Source organism: Monodelphis domestica, chromosome 6 (genome assembly GCF_027887165.1).
Source record: "Monodelphis domestica isolate mMonDom1 chromosome 6, mMonDom1.pri, whole genome shotgun sequence".
Taxonomy (NCBI): domain Eukaryota; kingdom Metazoa; phylum Chordata; class Mammalia; order Didelphimorphia; family Didelphidae; genus Monodelphis; species Monodelphis domestica.
This window is the reverse complement of record NC_077232.1, coordinates 279,024,342-279,040,871: the sequence shown is the minus strand read 5'-3', so window position 1 is coordinate 279,040,871 and position 16,530 is coordinate 279,024,342. Positions and strand designations below refer to the sequence as shown.

Below are 16,530 nucleotides of genomic sequence, written 5' to 3'. Positions count from 1 at the left end.
CAACCTATTCCCCAATTGATAAATGGTCAAGGGATATGAATAGGCAGTTTTCAGATGGAAGAAATCAAAGCTATCAATAAACACATGAAAAGGTGTTCTAAATCCCTCCTGATTAGAGAAATGCAAATCAAAACAACTTTGTATAAGGTATAAGGTATAAGGTACCACCTTATACCTATCAGGTTGGCCAATATGTCAGCAAAGGAAAATAATAAATGTTGGAGGAGATGTGGCAAAATTGGGACACTAATACACTGCTGGTGGAGTTGTGAATTGATCCAAATATTCTGGAAGACAATTTGGAATTATGCCCAAAGGGCTTTAAAAGACAGCCTGCCCTTTGGTCCAGCCAAACTACTGCTGGGTTTATACCCCAAAGAAATAATAAGGAAAAATATTTGTATGAAAATATTTATAGCCACATTCTTTGTGGTGGCAAAAATTTGGAAAATGGGGGGGGGGGTCCACTGATTGAAGAAAGGTCTGACAAATTGTGGTATCTGATGGTGATGGAATACTATTGTGCCCAAAGGAATAATGAACTAGAAGATTTCTATATGAACTGAAAAGACCTCCAGGAATTGATGCAAAGCAAAAGAAGCAGAACCAGGAAAACATTGTACACAGAGACTGATATACTGTGGCACAATCAAATGTGACAGACTTTTCTACTATCAGCAAAGCAGTGATCCAGAACAATACTGAGGGACTTATGAGAAAGAACACTATCCACATTCAAACAAAGAACTGTGGGAGTAGAAACACAGAAAAAAAAACCATAGGACTGATGACGTGGTTTTATGGGTGTATGATTGAGGTTTTGGCTTTAAAAGATCTCTCTACTGAAAATATGAATAATATGGAAATAGGTTTTGAACAATTATACATGTTTAACCCAGTGTAACTGCTTGTTAGATCAGGAAGGGGGGAGAGAAGAGGGGTGAGAAAGATCAGGAATCCTGTAATCATGGAAAAGTCTCCTAAATAAATAAATAAATTGAAGAACAAAAGAAATAAAATATCCCCCCCTTTTTTTTAATTGAGAAGGCTTCCTGGGAGGAAAGAAGAAGGATTTATGGGGAAAGGTAGGTGATGTAAAAACAGAAGGCCTCAATGAAAAAATATTTTTAAACCAAAATGGACACAATAAAAAATGCAAATTTCTCAAGGGTGGAAAATGTCATTTTTTTTTTATTGTGTGTGAGACCTAATAAATCCTCATTGAAGGAAAGGTTCTATCCTGTATTATTTGATCCAAGATTTTATTTTCTTCATTACATTGTTTAAAATAAAAAATTTCTGCTAGCAACATAAAATTTTCACCAGATCTCACTGAGATAGGTGGAGTATCATTATCCCCAATTCATAAACAATGAGACAAGGGCTCTGAGAAACAAGCTCAATCTTTAGACTCAAAACTTATCTCATTTCCACCTCTTGAATCCTACATGTAATTAAATCTATTTGAAAGGTTACTTGGACTTTTTCAAAGATAGTACACTATTCTCCATCCCCCTTCCACTATCATTATTTATCAGGGGTGTGCTGAAACCTATTACAAAATTTTCAGTGTGTGCATTTATACCTTGGGAATCAACAAACCCTATAAACCCAGGGTTAAATTATGGTTTTGTTGATTACCTACACTTAAGACAATGATGGAGAAAAAGCAAATTAAACTTGAAAGTGTCTTGTGCATACATTCTTCCCCAGTGTTAGACATCCCTTAAGAAGTTATGACTCTTGAATAGAAAAAGCCTTTCCTAGGTTATTCTAGGACAATAAAACTTCAGTCTGGCCTGCAGAATGGATTAAACTGTTTTTGTCACTGACAGAATTCCTTAAAATAAAAATCCACTTACCCCATAGAACAAGCCAAAGTATGGTGAGATATCTGGTTTGAAAATACTAATGAGTGAGAAAAGCTCATCTTTGTAGCCCCACAGGAGGTCATGAGCAGTATGGATCACAAATAGTTTCTGCTGATATGTCTTGAGGAGTCCTTCCAGGATCTCTTTCAGCACATTGTTCGTGGTCCATTCCATAGCAGTCTGATAGGCAAAAACAAATTCAGATGTCAGACAACAACCAAAGCACCAACCACATCAATGCCGGCTGATTTATTTAGCCTTAGTTGGGCTTTCATAAAAATTTACTACTTAGGGTGTATGGGGCTAGGAAATGTGTGGTAAAGCTGAGCTCTTTTCTTAAAAGGCAAAGGAGGAACCACTGATAAGTTCTCACTGAAGAATGGTCATGTGGGAGAACCATCACAGAGAGGTTCCAAGTCAGCCAAGTCCAAATTTGCCTATATAATATAATTATATATTAATAGCTATTACAATTAATATATCATATATAATTATTGCTTTAAAATTTTTAATTATGTGCATATAACTATAAATTTTGTACACATATACCCATTATATACATATAATCATTAATGAAATGTTATAATAATATATTGCCCTTTAAGGTTTGAAATGTATTTTATATATGTATGTGTGTACATATAGATGAAGAAATTTTGGTTGAGAAAGTGAGAAAAGCTCACACAGCTAGTAATTATGTGAGGTGGGATTTGAATTCAGGTCTTCCTGACTTCTAATAACACCCACTGTACCACCTAACTGTCTCAACAACCTACTTACTATGGCAGGAATATTTAAAGTCCTTATCAAGTCAACTTCAGGATCTCCAACAGATAGGTCCCGCTGAAAGACATAGCTCTTGGGGTTAACTGCAGATATTTTTGTCCCATTGTCCCAAAAGTGAACATTCTCTCTCGGTCGGTATTCCCTAAAGCATAGAAGAAAAATTGGTTTTTAAGTTTTGTTAATAATAGATGCCACTTTTAAAAGCAAATGTTTTCCTCTCATTGGAATGAAAGCTGCTTTTTCTTAACTTAGTAGAAAATGTCAGGGATTTGGATATCATATGAGAGATGAAAAGCTACACATGAAAGCTAGAATGACAAAAGAAAATAAGATAGTGCTCAGATCCACAGGATTCCAATTTTTATCATTTCTTTCCTCCTTACCCCCAGACCCATGACACTCAGTGCTTTATAGAAAATAAACAAGTGTCAGTAAGCCAAGGAAGTTAACGAACCCTTGATTGAGGGGAAGGAAGGGAATAAGCACTTATATAATGCCTACTATGTGCTACACACTGCTCAGCACTTTTTTCAAATATTACATGATTCTTACAACGACCCTTTGAAACATAGGTGCTACTACTTACTAGCTTCATTTTACTGACTGAAGTATGACTGCTTCAGAAGTATGTTCTGTATAACTTCATATGTATAATGAATATTATATTTCTTGCCCTCTCAATGGGTGGGAGAAGGGATGGAAGGAAGAAAAGTATTTGGAACTGTGACTAAATAACATTTTAAAAACATAGTGGAAAGGCATTAAATGATATGCCCAAGGTCACAAAGCTAATAAATGTCAGAGAATAAATTTGAACACAGGTGTTCCTGACTCTGAGTCCAGTTCTAATCACTGTACCACCTAGCTTGCCTCAAGACTCCTGGGTAAAATCTGATGTATGTAGCAAACATGTACCAGAGTTTGCAGCAGTTAATTGGTCTTTTCTTCTCTCCCTTATAAAGGATGAAGGAGGAAGGCAGAAAGATGATCAATCAACAGGTATTATTAAGGAAACTTACTTTCCCAGGGCTTGTGGACCCACCATATATGCCTAGATATAACAGAAAATGGATGGCTGATACACAAAAAGCTCTAGGAAAAGTGAGTAACAGTGATGGCGAACACCTGCTGCCTCTTAGGACCTTCCTGAGGCACTCAATCAGTCAATTCATATTTATTAGGCACCTACTGTGTGGCTGACAAAGAAGAGTAATATGTAACTTCTGGAAAAGCTTTCAGCAGTGGCAGAAAATGTGAAAAGTGGCTAGGGGAAAGGCAGATGAGTACAGCAGAGTTAACACTGGCCACAGAGAGGATGAAGGAGGGCCACTACCACTGCTCTCACTGTAGGACACTAGGTGGTGGTAGACTCTTGCTGATTAGGAATTCCCTTTTTGAGGTCTTTCCCACTTAGGCCAGTTTCTGGGTAGTTTAATTCAATGTTGAATCAAAAATAATATAATTATTGACTAGGATATGCTGGAGACAGTTTGAAAGGGCTTGTGAGAACTGATTTAAAATTTATTATTGAGGGAATTGGGGGATTAGGAAAGCAAGTAGTTAATTGTAGAAACTGAGTGAATCACACTGACTCCATCTGGTGACTCAATTGTAGAGCAAGCTCAAGACCTCTTCTATGCAATTATATAGGTTTAGTCCAAATTCTGTCTTGTAAGACACCTTTATTTAGTTGTGGAAAATAAGAGAAAATCTTATTTTGTAGTTTGTTATTGGCCAGAAACAAAGTCAGATACCAAGATCAGTTCAAGATGTGTTTTCTTAATTGTACATCTTAAGCAAACCAAATGTCTTATCTGAAAACTTGCCCCATCCTCATCCATCAGTTATTATTCTAATGTTCTTTGTTTATAGAGAGCTTTATATAGACAGTTTCTAGATGGGGATCAGGACACCTTTCCTGAATTCAGGGAAATGTACTTATTCATTCTCCTACTACCAATTTAATCTTTCATCCAATTAGAGATCAGATTACCAGATGATATACTGTTTCCTTTTAATTAATTGACATTATTTGATTAAATTGTTTTTAATGTATGTAATATAATGTCTCCCCCTAAGCTAAAGAAGGTGACTTGTCTTAATTTGTTAGACAAATTGGCATGCAATTCCTTTATAAATTGATATGCTTGGATGATCAAACCTTTGTTTCTTCAGTCATTTCACTGTTCACTCATCACATTATTTTAATTTAATTTTTAATTAATTAATTTGATTGTTCCATTAAAATATCCAGTATTTTTAAAGTAAATCAAAATATTTATTGAAATCACTCAGCTCTTCCAGACTTATGAAAATTTGATAGTTTCAGAAATTTTAATAATTTTATTTGAGAGGCAATTACAGTTAATTCCTCTACCCTTCCCCCAATAGAGAAGGCATCATTTGATAAAAAGATATACATATATAAAACTGTGTCTTATTTCTACTGATCAGTTCTTTCTCTGGAGGTGGACATACATAAGTCATTCTTCAAATAATATTTCTGTTGCTGTATATAATGTTCTATTCATTTCACTTCTTCACAATTTCATGTAGATCTTTCAATGTTTTTCCAAAATTAGCCTGCAGTTGTCATATTTTTCAATTATTATAATTTTTATAATTATAACAATTAATATATTATAAATGATAAATTCATTCTTTTCATTTATTATTAAATTTCAGTATGTTCATTTTCACAGAAGAAATAAGTAAACTCTACAAAGCAGATTTATGATTTTGTTGATTTAAGAAAGTGATGGACCCTTTGATCCAGCCTGCTGGGTTTGTAGCCCAAAGAGATAATAAGGAAAAAGACATGTACAAAAATATTCATAGCTGTGCACTTTGTGGTGGCAAAAAATTGGAAAATGAGGGGATGCCCTTCAATTGGAGAATGGCTGAACAAATTGTGGTATATGTTGGTGATAGAATGCTATTTTGCTCAAAGGAATAATATAGTGGAGGAATTCCATGGGAACTGGAATGGCCTCCAGGAATTGATGCAGAGTGAAAGGAGCAGAACCAGGAAAACATTATACACAGAGACTGATACACTGTGGTACAATCGAATGTAATGGACTTCTCCATTAGTGGCAATGCAGTGATCCTGAACAACTTGGAGGGATCTGCAAGAAATAACACTATCCACATTCAAAGGAAAAACTGTGGGAGTAAAAACACCAAAGAAAGACAACTGCTTGAATCCATGGGTTGAAGGCATATTATTGGGGATGCAGACTCTAAATGAACATCCTAGTGTAAACAACAACATGGAAATGGGTTCTGATCAAGGATACATGTAATACCCAATGAAATTGCGGGTTGACTGCGGGAAGAGTGGGTAGAGGGGAAGGAGGGAAATAATGTGATTATTGTAACCAAGGAATAATATTCTAAATTGACTAAATAAACTTATTCAAATGGGGGAAAAAAAAGAAAGTGATGGAGAAAAAAACAGATGTAATATAAGATTAAATTTAAAAGTGTGTCAAGAGTATTTTTTTTTGTAGAGGCAATTGTTAAGCAATACAGGAGCAAGGGAAAGCATCCATACTTTCTGAGGTACAGAAAGTACACAAAGTCAAGAGTTTCATTATATGTATTTTTGTAAATTTTTAACATTTAATTTATTTAGTCAATTTAGAACATTATTACTTGGTTACAAGAATCATATTCTTTCCCTCCCTCCCCTACCTCAACCCTTCCCATAGCTGACGTTCAATTTCTTTTGGTATTACATGTGGTATTACATGGTATTACAGACAGTTCGCGCATTTTACATCGTGAGTCGTCTTAGAGATCCATCTTATTTGTAAACATTCCAGTCCTGCCTGGACAACAAGCTGTCTGCCAAGGGACCACTCACTGGAAGCTCAACCGAAAAATGGAACCAGTTCAGAGATGCAGTGAGGAAACATCAAAGGCAGTCCTAGGCCCAAAACAATGCAACCACCAGGACTGGTTCGACGAGAACAACACTGCTATTGAATACCTATTGAGCAAGAAAAACAAAGCCTTTATGGAGTGGCAAAATAACCCAAACTCTGCTCCTAAAAAGGACAGATTCAAGTCTCTCCAAGCCACGGCGCAGCGTGAGATCAGATAGATGCAAGACCAATGGTGGGAAAAAAAGGCAGAAGAAATCCAGCGGTTTGCTGATATGAAAAACTACAAACAATTTTTCAGTGCCCTCAAGACTGTCTATGGGCCATCAAAACCCACCACCACTCCCTTACTATCCTCTGATGGTGACATTCTCATAAAAGATAAACAAGGCATCAGCAACAGGTGGAAAGAACACTTCAGTCAGCTTCTCAACCGACCCTCTTCGGTCGACCAAAGCTCCCTTGACCAGATCCCCCAAAACCGCTCCATTGAACAACTTGATGTCCCTCCTTCAATAGAGGAAGTCCAAAAAGCCATTAAACAAATGAGTGCAGGCAAGGCACCCAGTAAAGATGGGATCCCAACCGAGGTGTACAAGGCCTTAAATGGAAAGGCGTTCCAGGCATTCCACATAGTACTGACCAGCATATGGGAAGAGGAAGACATGCCCCCAGAACTCAGAGGTGCCTCCATCATAGCCCTATACAAGAACAAAGGCTCACAAGCAGCCTGTGACAACTACAGAGGCATTTCACTACTCTCCACTGCCGGAAAGATCCTCGCCCATGTTATACTCAACAGACTCCTGTTATCTGTTTCAGAGCAGAACCTGCCTGAATCACAATGTGGCTTCCGACCAGATCTCAGCACCATCGACATGGTCTTCACGGTGAGGCAAATGCAGGAAAAATGCCTTGAGTAGAACCTGAGTCTCTACGTTGTCTTCATAGACCTGACAAAGGTGTTCGACACAGTGAACAGGGACACATTGTGGGTGATCCTCAGCAAGCTCGGTTGCCCAGCAAAATTTGTCAAACTGATCCAGCTCTTTCATTTCAACATGACAGGGGAAGTCCTATCTGGTGGAGAGACTTCCGATCGCTTCAACATCTCCAATGGCATGAAACAAGGCTGTGTCCTTGCTCTGGTACTATTCAACCTATTTTTCACCCAAGTATTACGACATGCTGTGATGGATCTAGACCTGGGCATCTACATCAAATACCGACTGGATGGCTCACTATTCGACCTTCGCCGCCTGACTGCAAAAACAAAGACAACAGAGAGACTCATCCTAGAAGCTCTCTTTGCAGATGACTGTGCTCTCATGGCCCACCAAGAAAAACATCTCTAAACCATTGTGGACAGGTTCTCCACCGCAACAAAACTGTTTGGCCTGACTATCAGCCTCAGCAAAACAGAGGTGCTGTTTCAACCTGCACCAGGGAGGCCAACTAACCAGCCGTGCATTACAATCAATGGCACACAGCTTTCTAAAGTCAACACCTTCAAGTACCTGGGCAGCACCATCGCCAACAACGGGTCCCTAGACCACGAGATTAATGCCAGGATCCAAAAGGCCAGCCAGGCACTTGGGCGACTGCTCTGCAAAGTCCTCCAACACAGAGGTGTAAGCACTGCGACGAAGCTCAAAGTGTACAACGCAGTGGTCCTCAGCTCGCTCCTGTACGGTTGTGAGACATGGACACTGTACCGGAAGCACATGAAACAGCTGGAGCAATTCCACCAACGCTCCCTCCGGTCAATCATGAGGATCTGATGGCAGGACTGAATCACCAATCAGGAAGTCCTCAACAGAGCCAACTCCACCAGCATTGAAGTCATGGTCCTCAAAACCCAGCTACGATGGTTTGGACATGCCATCCGCATGGACCCACAGCAAATACCAAGACAGGTATTCTACGGTGAACTGTCAGCTGGACTCAGGAAACAAGGTCGACCAAAGAAAAGATTCAAGGATCAGCTAAAGTCAAACTTGAAGTGGGCTGGCATTACACCAAAGCAACTAGAACTCGCTGCCTCTCACAGAAGCAGCTGGTGTACCCACATTAATCATGCTGCCACCACCTTTGAAGATGAGCGAGGTCGACGTCTTGCCGCTGCGCGTGAACGCCAACACCAGGCCACAACCGCACCTCCCGTAACAACTGGCATCCCATGCCCCATGTGCCACAAACTTTGCGCCTCAGCCTTTGGACTCCAAAGCCACATGAGGGTACACCGTAGATCAAACTGCACAAAGACAATAGTCATTCTTGATCACCAAAAGACTACTATACTACATGTGTCCTTGATCAAAACCTATTTCCATATTGTTGGTGTTTGCATTAGGATGTTCATTTAGAGTCTACATACCCAACCATATCCCTTCGACCCATGTATTCAAGCAGTTGTTTTTCATCTGTGTTTCTACTCCCACAGTTTTTCCTCTGAATGTGGATAGTGTTCTTTCTTGCAGATCACTGCATTGCCACTAATGGAGAAGTCCATTACATTCGATTGTACCACAGTGTATCAGTCTCTGTGTATAATGTTTTCCTGGTTCTGCTCCTTTCGCTTTGCATCAATTCCTGGAGGCCATTCCAGTTCCCATGGAATTCCTCCACTTTATTATTCCTTTGAGCACAATAGTATTCCATCACCAACATATACCACAATTTGTTCAGTCATTCTCCAATTGAAGGTCATTTTCCAATTTTTTGCCACCATAAAGAGCGTAACTTTAAATATTCTTGTACAAGTCTTTTTCCTTATTATCTCTTTAGGGTACAAAACCAGCAATGATATGGCTGGATTAAAGGGTAGACAGTCTTTTAGCGCTCTTTTGACATAGTTCCAAATTGCCTTCCAGAATGGTTATATCAATTCACAATTCTACCAGCAATGCATTGATGTTATTTTTGTAAATTTTTTAAAGTTTTAAATTAAACCTTTTTAATAATTTTTTTTTATTTTGAAGATTATTAAACAAGATATAATAACACTGTCACCTCATGTTTATTCAGTGCTCTTTAATGGCTTTAAAAACTGCTAGGAGGTAGCTCCAGTATTATTAGTCCCATTTTAATAATGAAGTAAAGGTTCTTAGGGGCTATGACTTGCTGAAGGCCACACAGCAACATGAAGGATCAGGTATTGTAATTCAAGTCTCTGAAATATACAGAAGGAAAAATTCAAAGCTGAATTGTGACTGCAGAAGAGATTTTCCCCCTCATACAAGAAATTCAGGTCAAGATGATGGTGTTGAGGCAGCAAAAGTTAAGACCTCTGAAAACCCTTCCTCACTAATTAAAAACAAAATGCTCCTAAGGTACTGAAAGCCAAACCTAACAACAGGACAGAACCAAGGAACCCTCCTGAGGGACTCAACTTAAAAGGTGTGCCCCCCAAAAGCCTGAATTCGAGAACACTCAGGTTTAAGGAGAAGAAAGAATGAAGGTCCCAGAACCCCTCCCCCACCTACAGTACTGAGCCTCCAGCAGGGGCTGGAATCTCTGGGTGAGCAAGGGCTAGTCTGGAGGGAGTACCTTGTGGGCAAAACTGTGCCAGACTCAGGGCTTTGAACTCAGGCAGTGGGGAGGCAGCTGGAGGAGAAGTGCAAAGCATGCAGCCTAGTCGCAGCTGACACAATCCATACTGTCCCCCCCACCCCTTCCTGAGGTTTTGGCCTCAGGGAATATACAGCTCCACAAGATCAATTCCAGTGGGCTTAATCTTATCAAGTCTTCAGAGGGCAGGGAAGCTCAAGATCCAACACCCCTCTCCCACAGACTGCTCTGAGAGCCTTGCTAAGCTCGAAGGGTGAAGGTTGACAGAAAAGTCCAAATCCACAGATCCAGCAAACAATGAGAGGAGCAAGACTACAGGAAACTACAAGAAGAGGCAAATATAAGCAAACAACAGAAGAAATTATAATCGGCAGCTTCTATCCAGGCAATGTAACAGAGGAGGATCAAGGAACAGCAACCAAAAACACAGAAACTCCAGCAAATTGGACATCGGCTTAGGAAGAACTCAAAATGCAATTCAAGACACAATTAAGAGAGGCTGAAGATAACTGGGAAAAGACAAAAAGCAAGATAAGTCATCTGGAAACAGAAAAAAAGTGTCTTGAAAGCCAACATCAACCAGCTTGAAAATGAGGCAAAGGAGATGAAAGATGAGGCAAAGAAGATGAAAAATGAGGCGAAAGATGAACAAGGAAAATCAGACCAGAAGGAGAACGATGACCAAAAAGCCAAGGATGAAATTCAGTCATTAAAACCCAGAATACAACAATTAGAAGCAAGCAACTTCACAAGGCAGCATGAAACTATTTAAAAAAATCAAAAGAATGAAAAAATTGAGGATGAAACACCTCATTCACAAAACAGAAGATTTAGAAAATCTGTTCAGGAGAGACAAGAATCATTGGTCTACCGGAAGACCATGACAAAAGAAAAATCCTGGACATCATATTACAGGAAATTATCCAAGAAAACTGCCCTGACATTCTAGAACAAGAGGGAAAAATGGAGATTGAAAGAATCCACAGATCACCTCCTGTACTTAATCCCCAATTGACAACACCCAGGAATGTTATAGCCAAATTCAAGAACTACAAGACCAAGGAAAAAATATTACAAGCTGCCAAGGAGAAGTCATTCAGATACCATGGAACTACAGTGAGGATAACACAGGATCTGGCTGCATCTACACTGACAGACCAAAAGCCATGGAATATGATATTCCAGAAAGCAAGGGAACTAGATACAACCAAGAATCAACTACCCAGAAAAACTGACTATATTCTTACAGGGGAAAGTATGGGCATTTAATAAAAGAGAAGAATTCCAAGCTTTTGTAAAGAAAATACCAGACCTGAACATAAAATTTGATATCCAAACACAGAACTCAAGAGAAGAAAGGGGGAAAAAACAAAAACAAAACAAACAAAAAATAAAACCCCTTTTTTTACTCTTAAAAATAAAACCCAAGGGGCAGAATCAAGATGGCGGCTTAGCAAGCAGCAAAAGTTCAGACCTCGTGGAAGACCCTTCCTTACCGATACAGACTGACTACTCCTAGGGCACCGAAATTCAAGCTGAACAACAGGACAGAAGCGGGGAACCCTCTTCTGGACTCAAATCAAAAGGTACGCCCCCCCAAAAGCCGGGATCTGAGAATACTCAGGGCTAAGGAGAAAGCAGAGCAAAGGTCCCAGGACACCTCCCCCACAACCCAGAGGGCTGAGCCGCCAGCAGCAGCGGAAACCTCTGAGAGGGCAAAGGTGCTGGTTTGGAGGGTCTACCTTGTAAGCAGCGGGGCGCCGGGCTCAGAGCATCCAGCTTGGACAGTGGGGAGGAAGCCAGGGAGAGACGGGGCCTTGGCTGGGTCCCTCCATTGGGCTCCAGTCTCACCGTTGCCTCGGGGAACATCCAGACCAATCCAGTTGAACATAATTCCAGCAGAATTCCTCAGAGTTTAGGGAGGTGGGCAAAGGCACTTGTGGGCAGAGGAGAAGCAGCTGGAGAGAACTGGAGAGAGCCTGGGAAGCCCAACCTTTCAGGAGTCCTCAGAGCTTCATACCACATACAGCCCAACCCAGTTAAACTCAATCCAATCAAAAGCCCCTAGAGGACAGGGAAGCTAACATTCCTCCCCTAGAGACTGTACCAAGAGATCTGACAAAGCCCCAAGAGGGAAGACTGACAGCCCCAAAACCAAAACAAAATGAGAGGAGCAAGAGCACGGCCAAATACGGGGAGCAAAGAAAGGGTAAACTTGAGCAAAGAACAGAAAAAGAAGAAAGAAATTACAATAAACAGCTTCTGCACAGGTAATGAGCAAAGAGCCAATGAAACAGAGGGGGAGGGATCAGCAAAGGAAAAATCAGAAATCCCAGCAAATTGGATACAGGCTTTAGAAGAACTCAAAATGCAATTCAAAACACAATTAAGAGAGGCTGAAGACAATTGAGAAAAGAACTTAAAAACTAAGATAAGTCATCTAGAAACAGAAAATAGTGTCTTGAAAGCCAAAATCAACTGGAATCAACCAGCTGGAAAATGAGGCAAAGGAGATGAAAGATGAGGCAAAGCAGATGAAAGATGAGGCGAAGAAGATGAAAGATGAGGTGAAGAAGATGAAAGATGACCTCCAAAGAAAATCTGACCATAAGGAAAAGGATGACCAAAAAACTAAGGATGAAATCCAGTCTTTAAGAACCAGAATACAACAACTAGAATCATGTGACCTCACAAGGCAGCAGGACACTATAAAACAAAACCAAAAGAAGGAAAAAATTGAGGAAAATATGAAGCATCTCATTCACAAAACAGAGGATTTAGAAAATCGTTCAAGGAGAGACAATTTAAGAATTATTGGCCTACCAGAAGACCATGATAAAAGAAAAATCCTGGACATTATATTACAGGAAATTATTAAAGAAAACTGCCCTGATATCCTTGAACAAGAGGGAAAAGTGGAGGTTGATAGAATCCATAGATCACCTCCTATACTTAATTCCCAACTGACAAACCCAGGAATTATTATAGCCAAATTCAAGAACTATCAGACCAAAGAAAAGATATTACAAGCTGCCAAGAAGAAGTCATTCAGATACCAAGGAAACACAGTGAGGATAACTCAGGATCTGGCTGCATCCACACTGAAAAAAAGAAAGGCATGGAATACGATATTCCACAAAGCAAGGGAACTAGGTCTACAACCAAGAATCAACTACCCAACAAAATTGACTATATTCTTTCAGTGGAAAGTATGGTCATTCAACAAAATAGAAGAATTTCAAGAATTCTTAAAGAAAAGACCAGACCTGAACAGAAAATTTGATGTCCAAGCACAAAACTCAAGAGAATCATCAAAAAGTAATTAAAAAAGAGGGGAAAAATGAAAAACAAAAAAAAATTTTTTTAAGAGACTCAATAAGTTAAAATGATATGTATCCCTATAAGAAAAGAGGTTATTGGTAACTCTTAAAAACTGTTGTTATTACCTGGGAAGCAAAAAGAAGTATACTTAGAGGGAACAGCAACAAACTGTATAGGATGAAAGGACAAGACATAAAGAGGTATATAGATATATACATGCAAAAATACATACACATTAGTATGCATATATATATAACTAGAGCTTAAAACTAGGTTAATATTAAAAGAAATGGGAAAAGAAACAAATGGGGATAAATTTATATGTCATAAAGAAGCTCATGGTGGGAGGGGGGAGAACATCAATACACTGGAAGGGTAAAGAGGTCGGAGACAGGAAATACTCAACTTTTACGTGTTTTGAAAGTGACTCAAAGAGGGTAAAATAATCCAATCCATTGGGGGCAGAGAATAGATTTGCACCCTATAGTGGAGTAGAAGGGTAACAAACGGTCTGATGGGGAGGGGGATATAAAGGGAAGTAAAATAAGGATGGGAACAAGGGAGACTGTTCAAAAGCAAACATTTGTGTAGAAGGAAATAGTGAAAGAAGAAAAAGCAGGAAAAGGAGCAGAAATCAAAATTCTGGGAAATACACAGCTAGTAATAATAACTCTGAATGTGAATGAAATGAACTCACCCATAAAACGCAAGTGAATAGCAGAGTGGATTAGAGTCCAAAACCCTACCATATGTTATCTACAAGAAACACATATGAGAAAGGTAGATACACAAAGGGTGAAAGTAAGAGGGTGAAGCCAAATCTATTGGGCATCAACTGACAAAAAGAAGGCAGGAGTCGCAATCATGATATCCGACAAAGCCAAAGTAAAAATAAATCTAGTTGAAAGAGATAGGGAAGGTAATTACATCCTGATAAAAGGCAGTATAGACAGTGAGGAAATATCTGTCAGACCTTTGGGAAGGGAAAGATTTTAAAACAAAGCAAGACTTAGAAAGAGTCACAAAATATAAAATAAATTATTTTGGCTACATCAAATTAAAAAGTTTTTGTACAAACAAAACCAATGTAACTAAAATCAGAAGGGTAGCAACAAATTGGGAAACAATCTTCATAAAAACCTCTGACAAAGGTTTAATTACTCAAATTTACAAAAAGCTAAATCAATTGTACAAAAAATCAAGCCATTCTCCAACTGATAAATGGGCAAGGGACACGAATAGGCAATTTTCAGTTAAAGAAATCAAAACTATTAATAAGGACATGAAAAAGTGTTCTAAATCTCTTATAATCAGAGAGATGCAAATCAAAACAACTCTGAGGTATCACCTCACACCTAGCAGATTGGCTAACATGACAGCTATGGAAAGTAATGAATGCTGGAGGGGATGTGGCAAAGTAGGGACACTAATTCATTGCTGGTGGAGTTGTGAATTGATCCAACCATTCTGGAGGGCAATTTGGAACTATGCCCAAAGGGCAATAAAAGATTGTCTGCCCTTTGATCCAGCCATATCACTGCTGGGCTTGTACCCCAAAGAGATAATAAGGAAAAAGACTTGTACAAGAATATTCATAGCTGCACTCTTGGTGGTGGCAAAAAATTGGAAAATGAGGGGATGCCCTTCAATTGGGGAATGGTTGAACAAATTGTGGTATATGTTGGTGATGGAATACTATTGTGCTAAAAGGAATAATAAAGTGGAGGAATTCCATGGAGACTGGAACAACCTCCAGGAAGTGATCCAGAGCGAAAGGAGCAGAACCAGGAAAACATTGTACCCAGAGACTGATACATTGTGGTACAATCGAAGGTAATGGACTTCTCCATTAGTGGCAATGCAATGTCCCTGAACAATCTGTAGGGATCTAAAAAACACTATCCACAAGCAGAAGATAAACTGTGGGAGTAAAAACACCGATGAAAAGCAACTGCTTGACTACAGGGGTGGAGGGGATATGACTGAGGAGAGACTCTGAATGAACACCCTGATGCAAATGCCAACAACATGGAAATGGGTTCGAATCAAGAACACATGTGATACCCAGTGGAATCGCACGTAGGCTATGGGAGAGGTGGTGGGAGGGTGGGGAGGGAAGAAAAGAAAATTATCTTTGTTTCCAATGAATAATGTTTGGAAATGAACAAATAAAAAATAAAATAAAATAAAATAAAATAAAACCCAATAAGTTAAAATGATATGTACCCCTACAAGAAAAGAGGTTCTTGGTAACTTTTAAAAATTGTTATTATCACCTGGGTAGCTAGAAGTATTATACCTAGAGGGAACAGTGACAAACTGTATAGGATGAAATGCCAAGACAAATATATCTATATAGATATATGTATACATAAATATATATGTTTATGAATATACATATATATATTATGAGAGTTTTTAAAAGAGGTTAATGTTAAGAGAAATGGGAAAAGAAACAAAATAGGGTAAATTTATATGTCACAAAAAGCTCATGGTGGGATGGGGGAGAACATCAATACACTGGAAGGGTAAAGAGGTTGGAGACAGGAAATACTCAATTCTTACATGCATTGAAATTGACTCAAAGAGGGAAGAACAATCAAATTCATTGGGGCAGAGAGTTGATTTGTGCCCTATGGGGAAGTAGAAGGGTAACATGGACTGGTGGGTAGGGAAGCAATACAAGGTAGGGAGAGGGTGGGTTGAGTAGTTTAAAAAGACTGTAAAGAAAATAAGAGGGGAATAAGAAGGGAGGGGGGTAGAAAGGGAAGTAAAATAAGGGTGAGAATTAGGGGGACTGATTAAAAACAAAACACTGGTGTAGAAGGAAACAATGAAAGAAGAAAGGGCAGAACTGGGGGTGGAAATCAAAATGCTGGGAAATACACAGCTGGTAATCATAACTCTGAATGTGAATGGAATGAACTCATCCAAGAAAATAGCAGAGTGGATTAGAAACCAAACCTCTACCATATGCTGTCTACAAGAAACACACATGAGGAAGGTAGACACACATACAGTAAAAGTAAGAGGATGGAGCCAAATCTATTGGGTATCAACTGAAAAAAAGAGGGCAGGATTTGCAATCCTGATAT

General features: G+C 39.1%; 1 protein-coding gene across 1 annotated transcript in view; it reads right to left on the bottom strand.

Moving 5' to 3' along the window:
• Nucleotides 1–16,530, bottom strand: part of SCARB2 (scavenger receptor class B member 2) — an 89,907-nt gene that overhangs the window by 35,330 nt on the left and 38,047 nt on the right. The window contains exons 3-4 of the mRNA XM_056803288.1: nt 2,652–2,799; nt 1,863–2,051 (exon numbers count right to left, since the gene is read on the bottom strand). Of these exons, the coding sequence (XP_056659266.1) occupies nt 1,863–2,051; nt 2,652–2,799 (337 nt within the window). The remainder of the gene's footprint in view (nt 1–1,862; nt 2,052–2,651; nt 2,800–16,530) is intronic.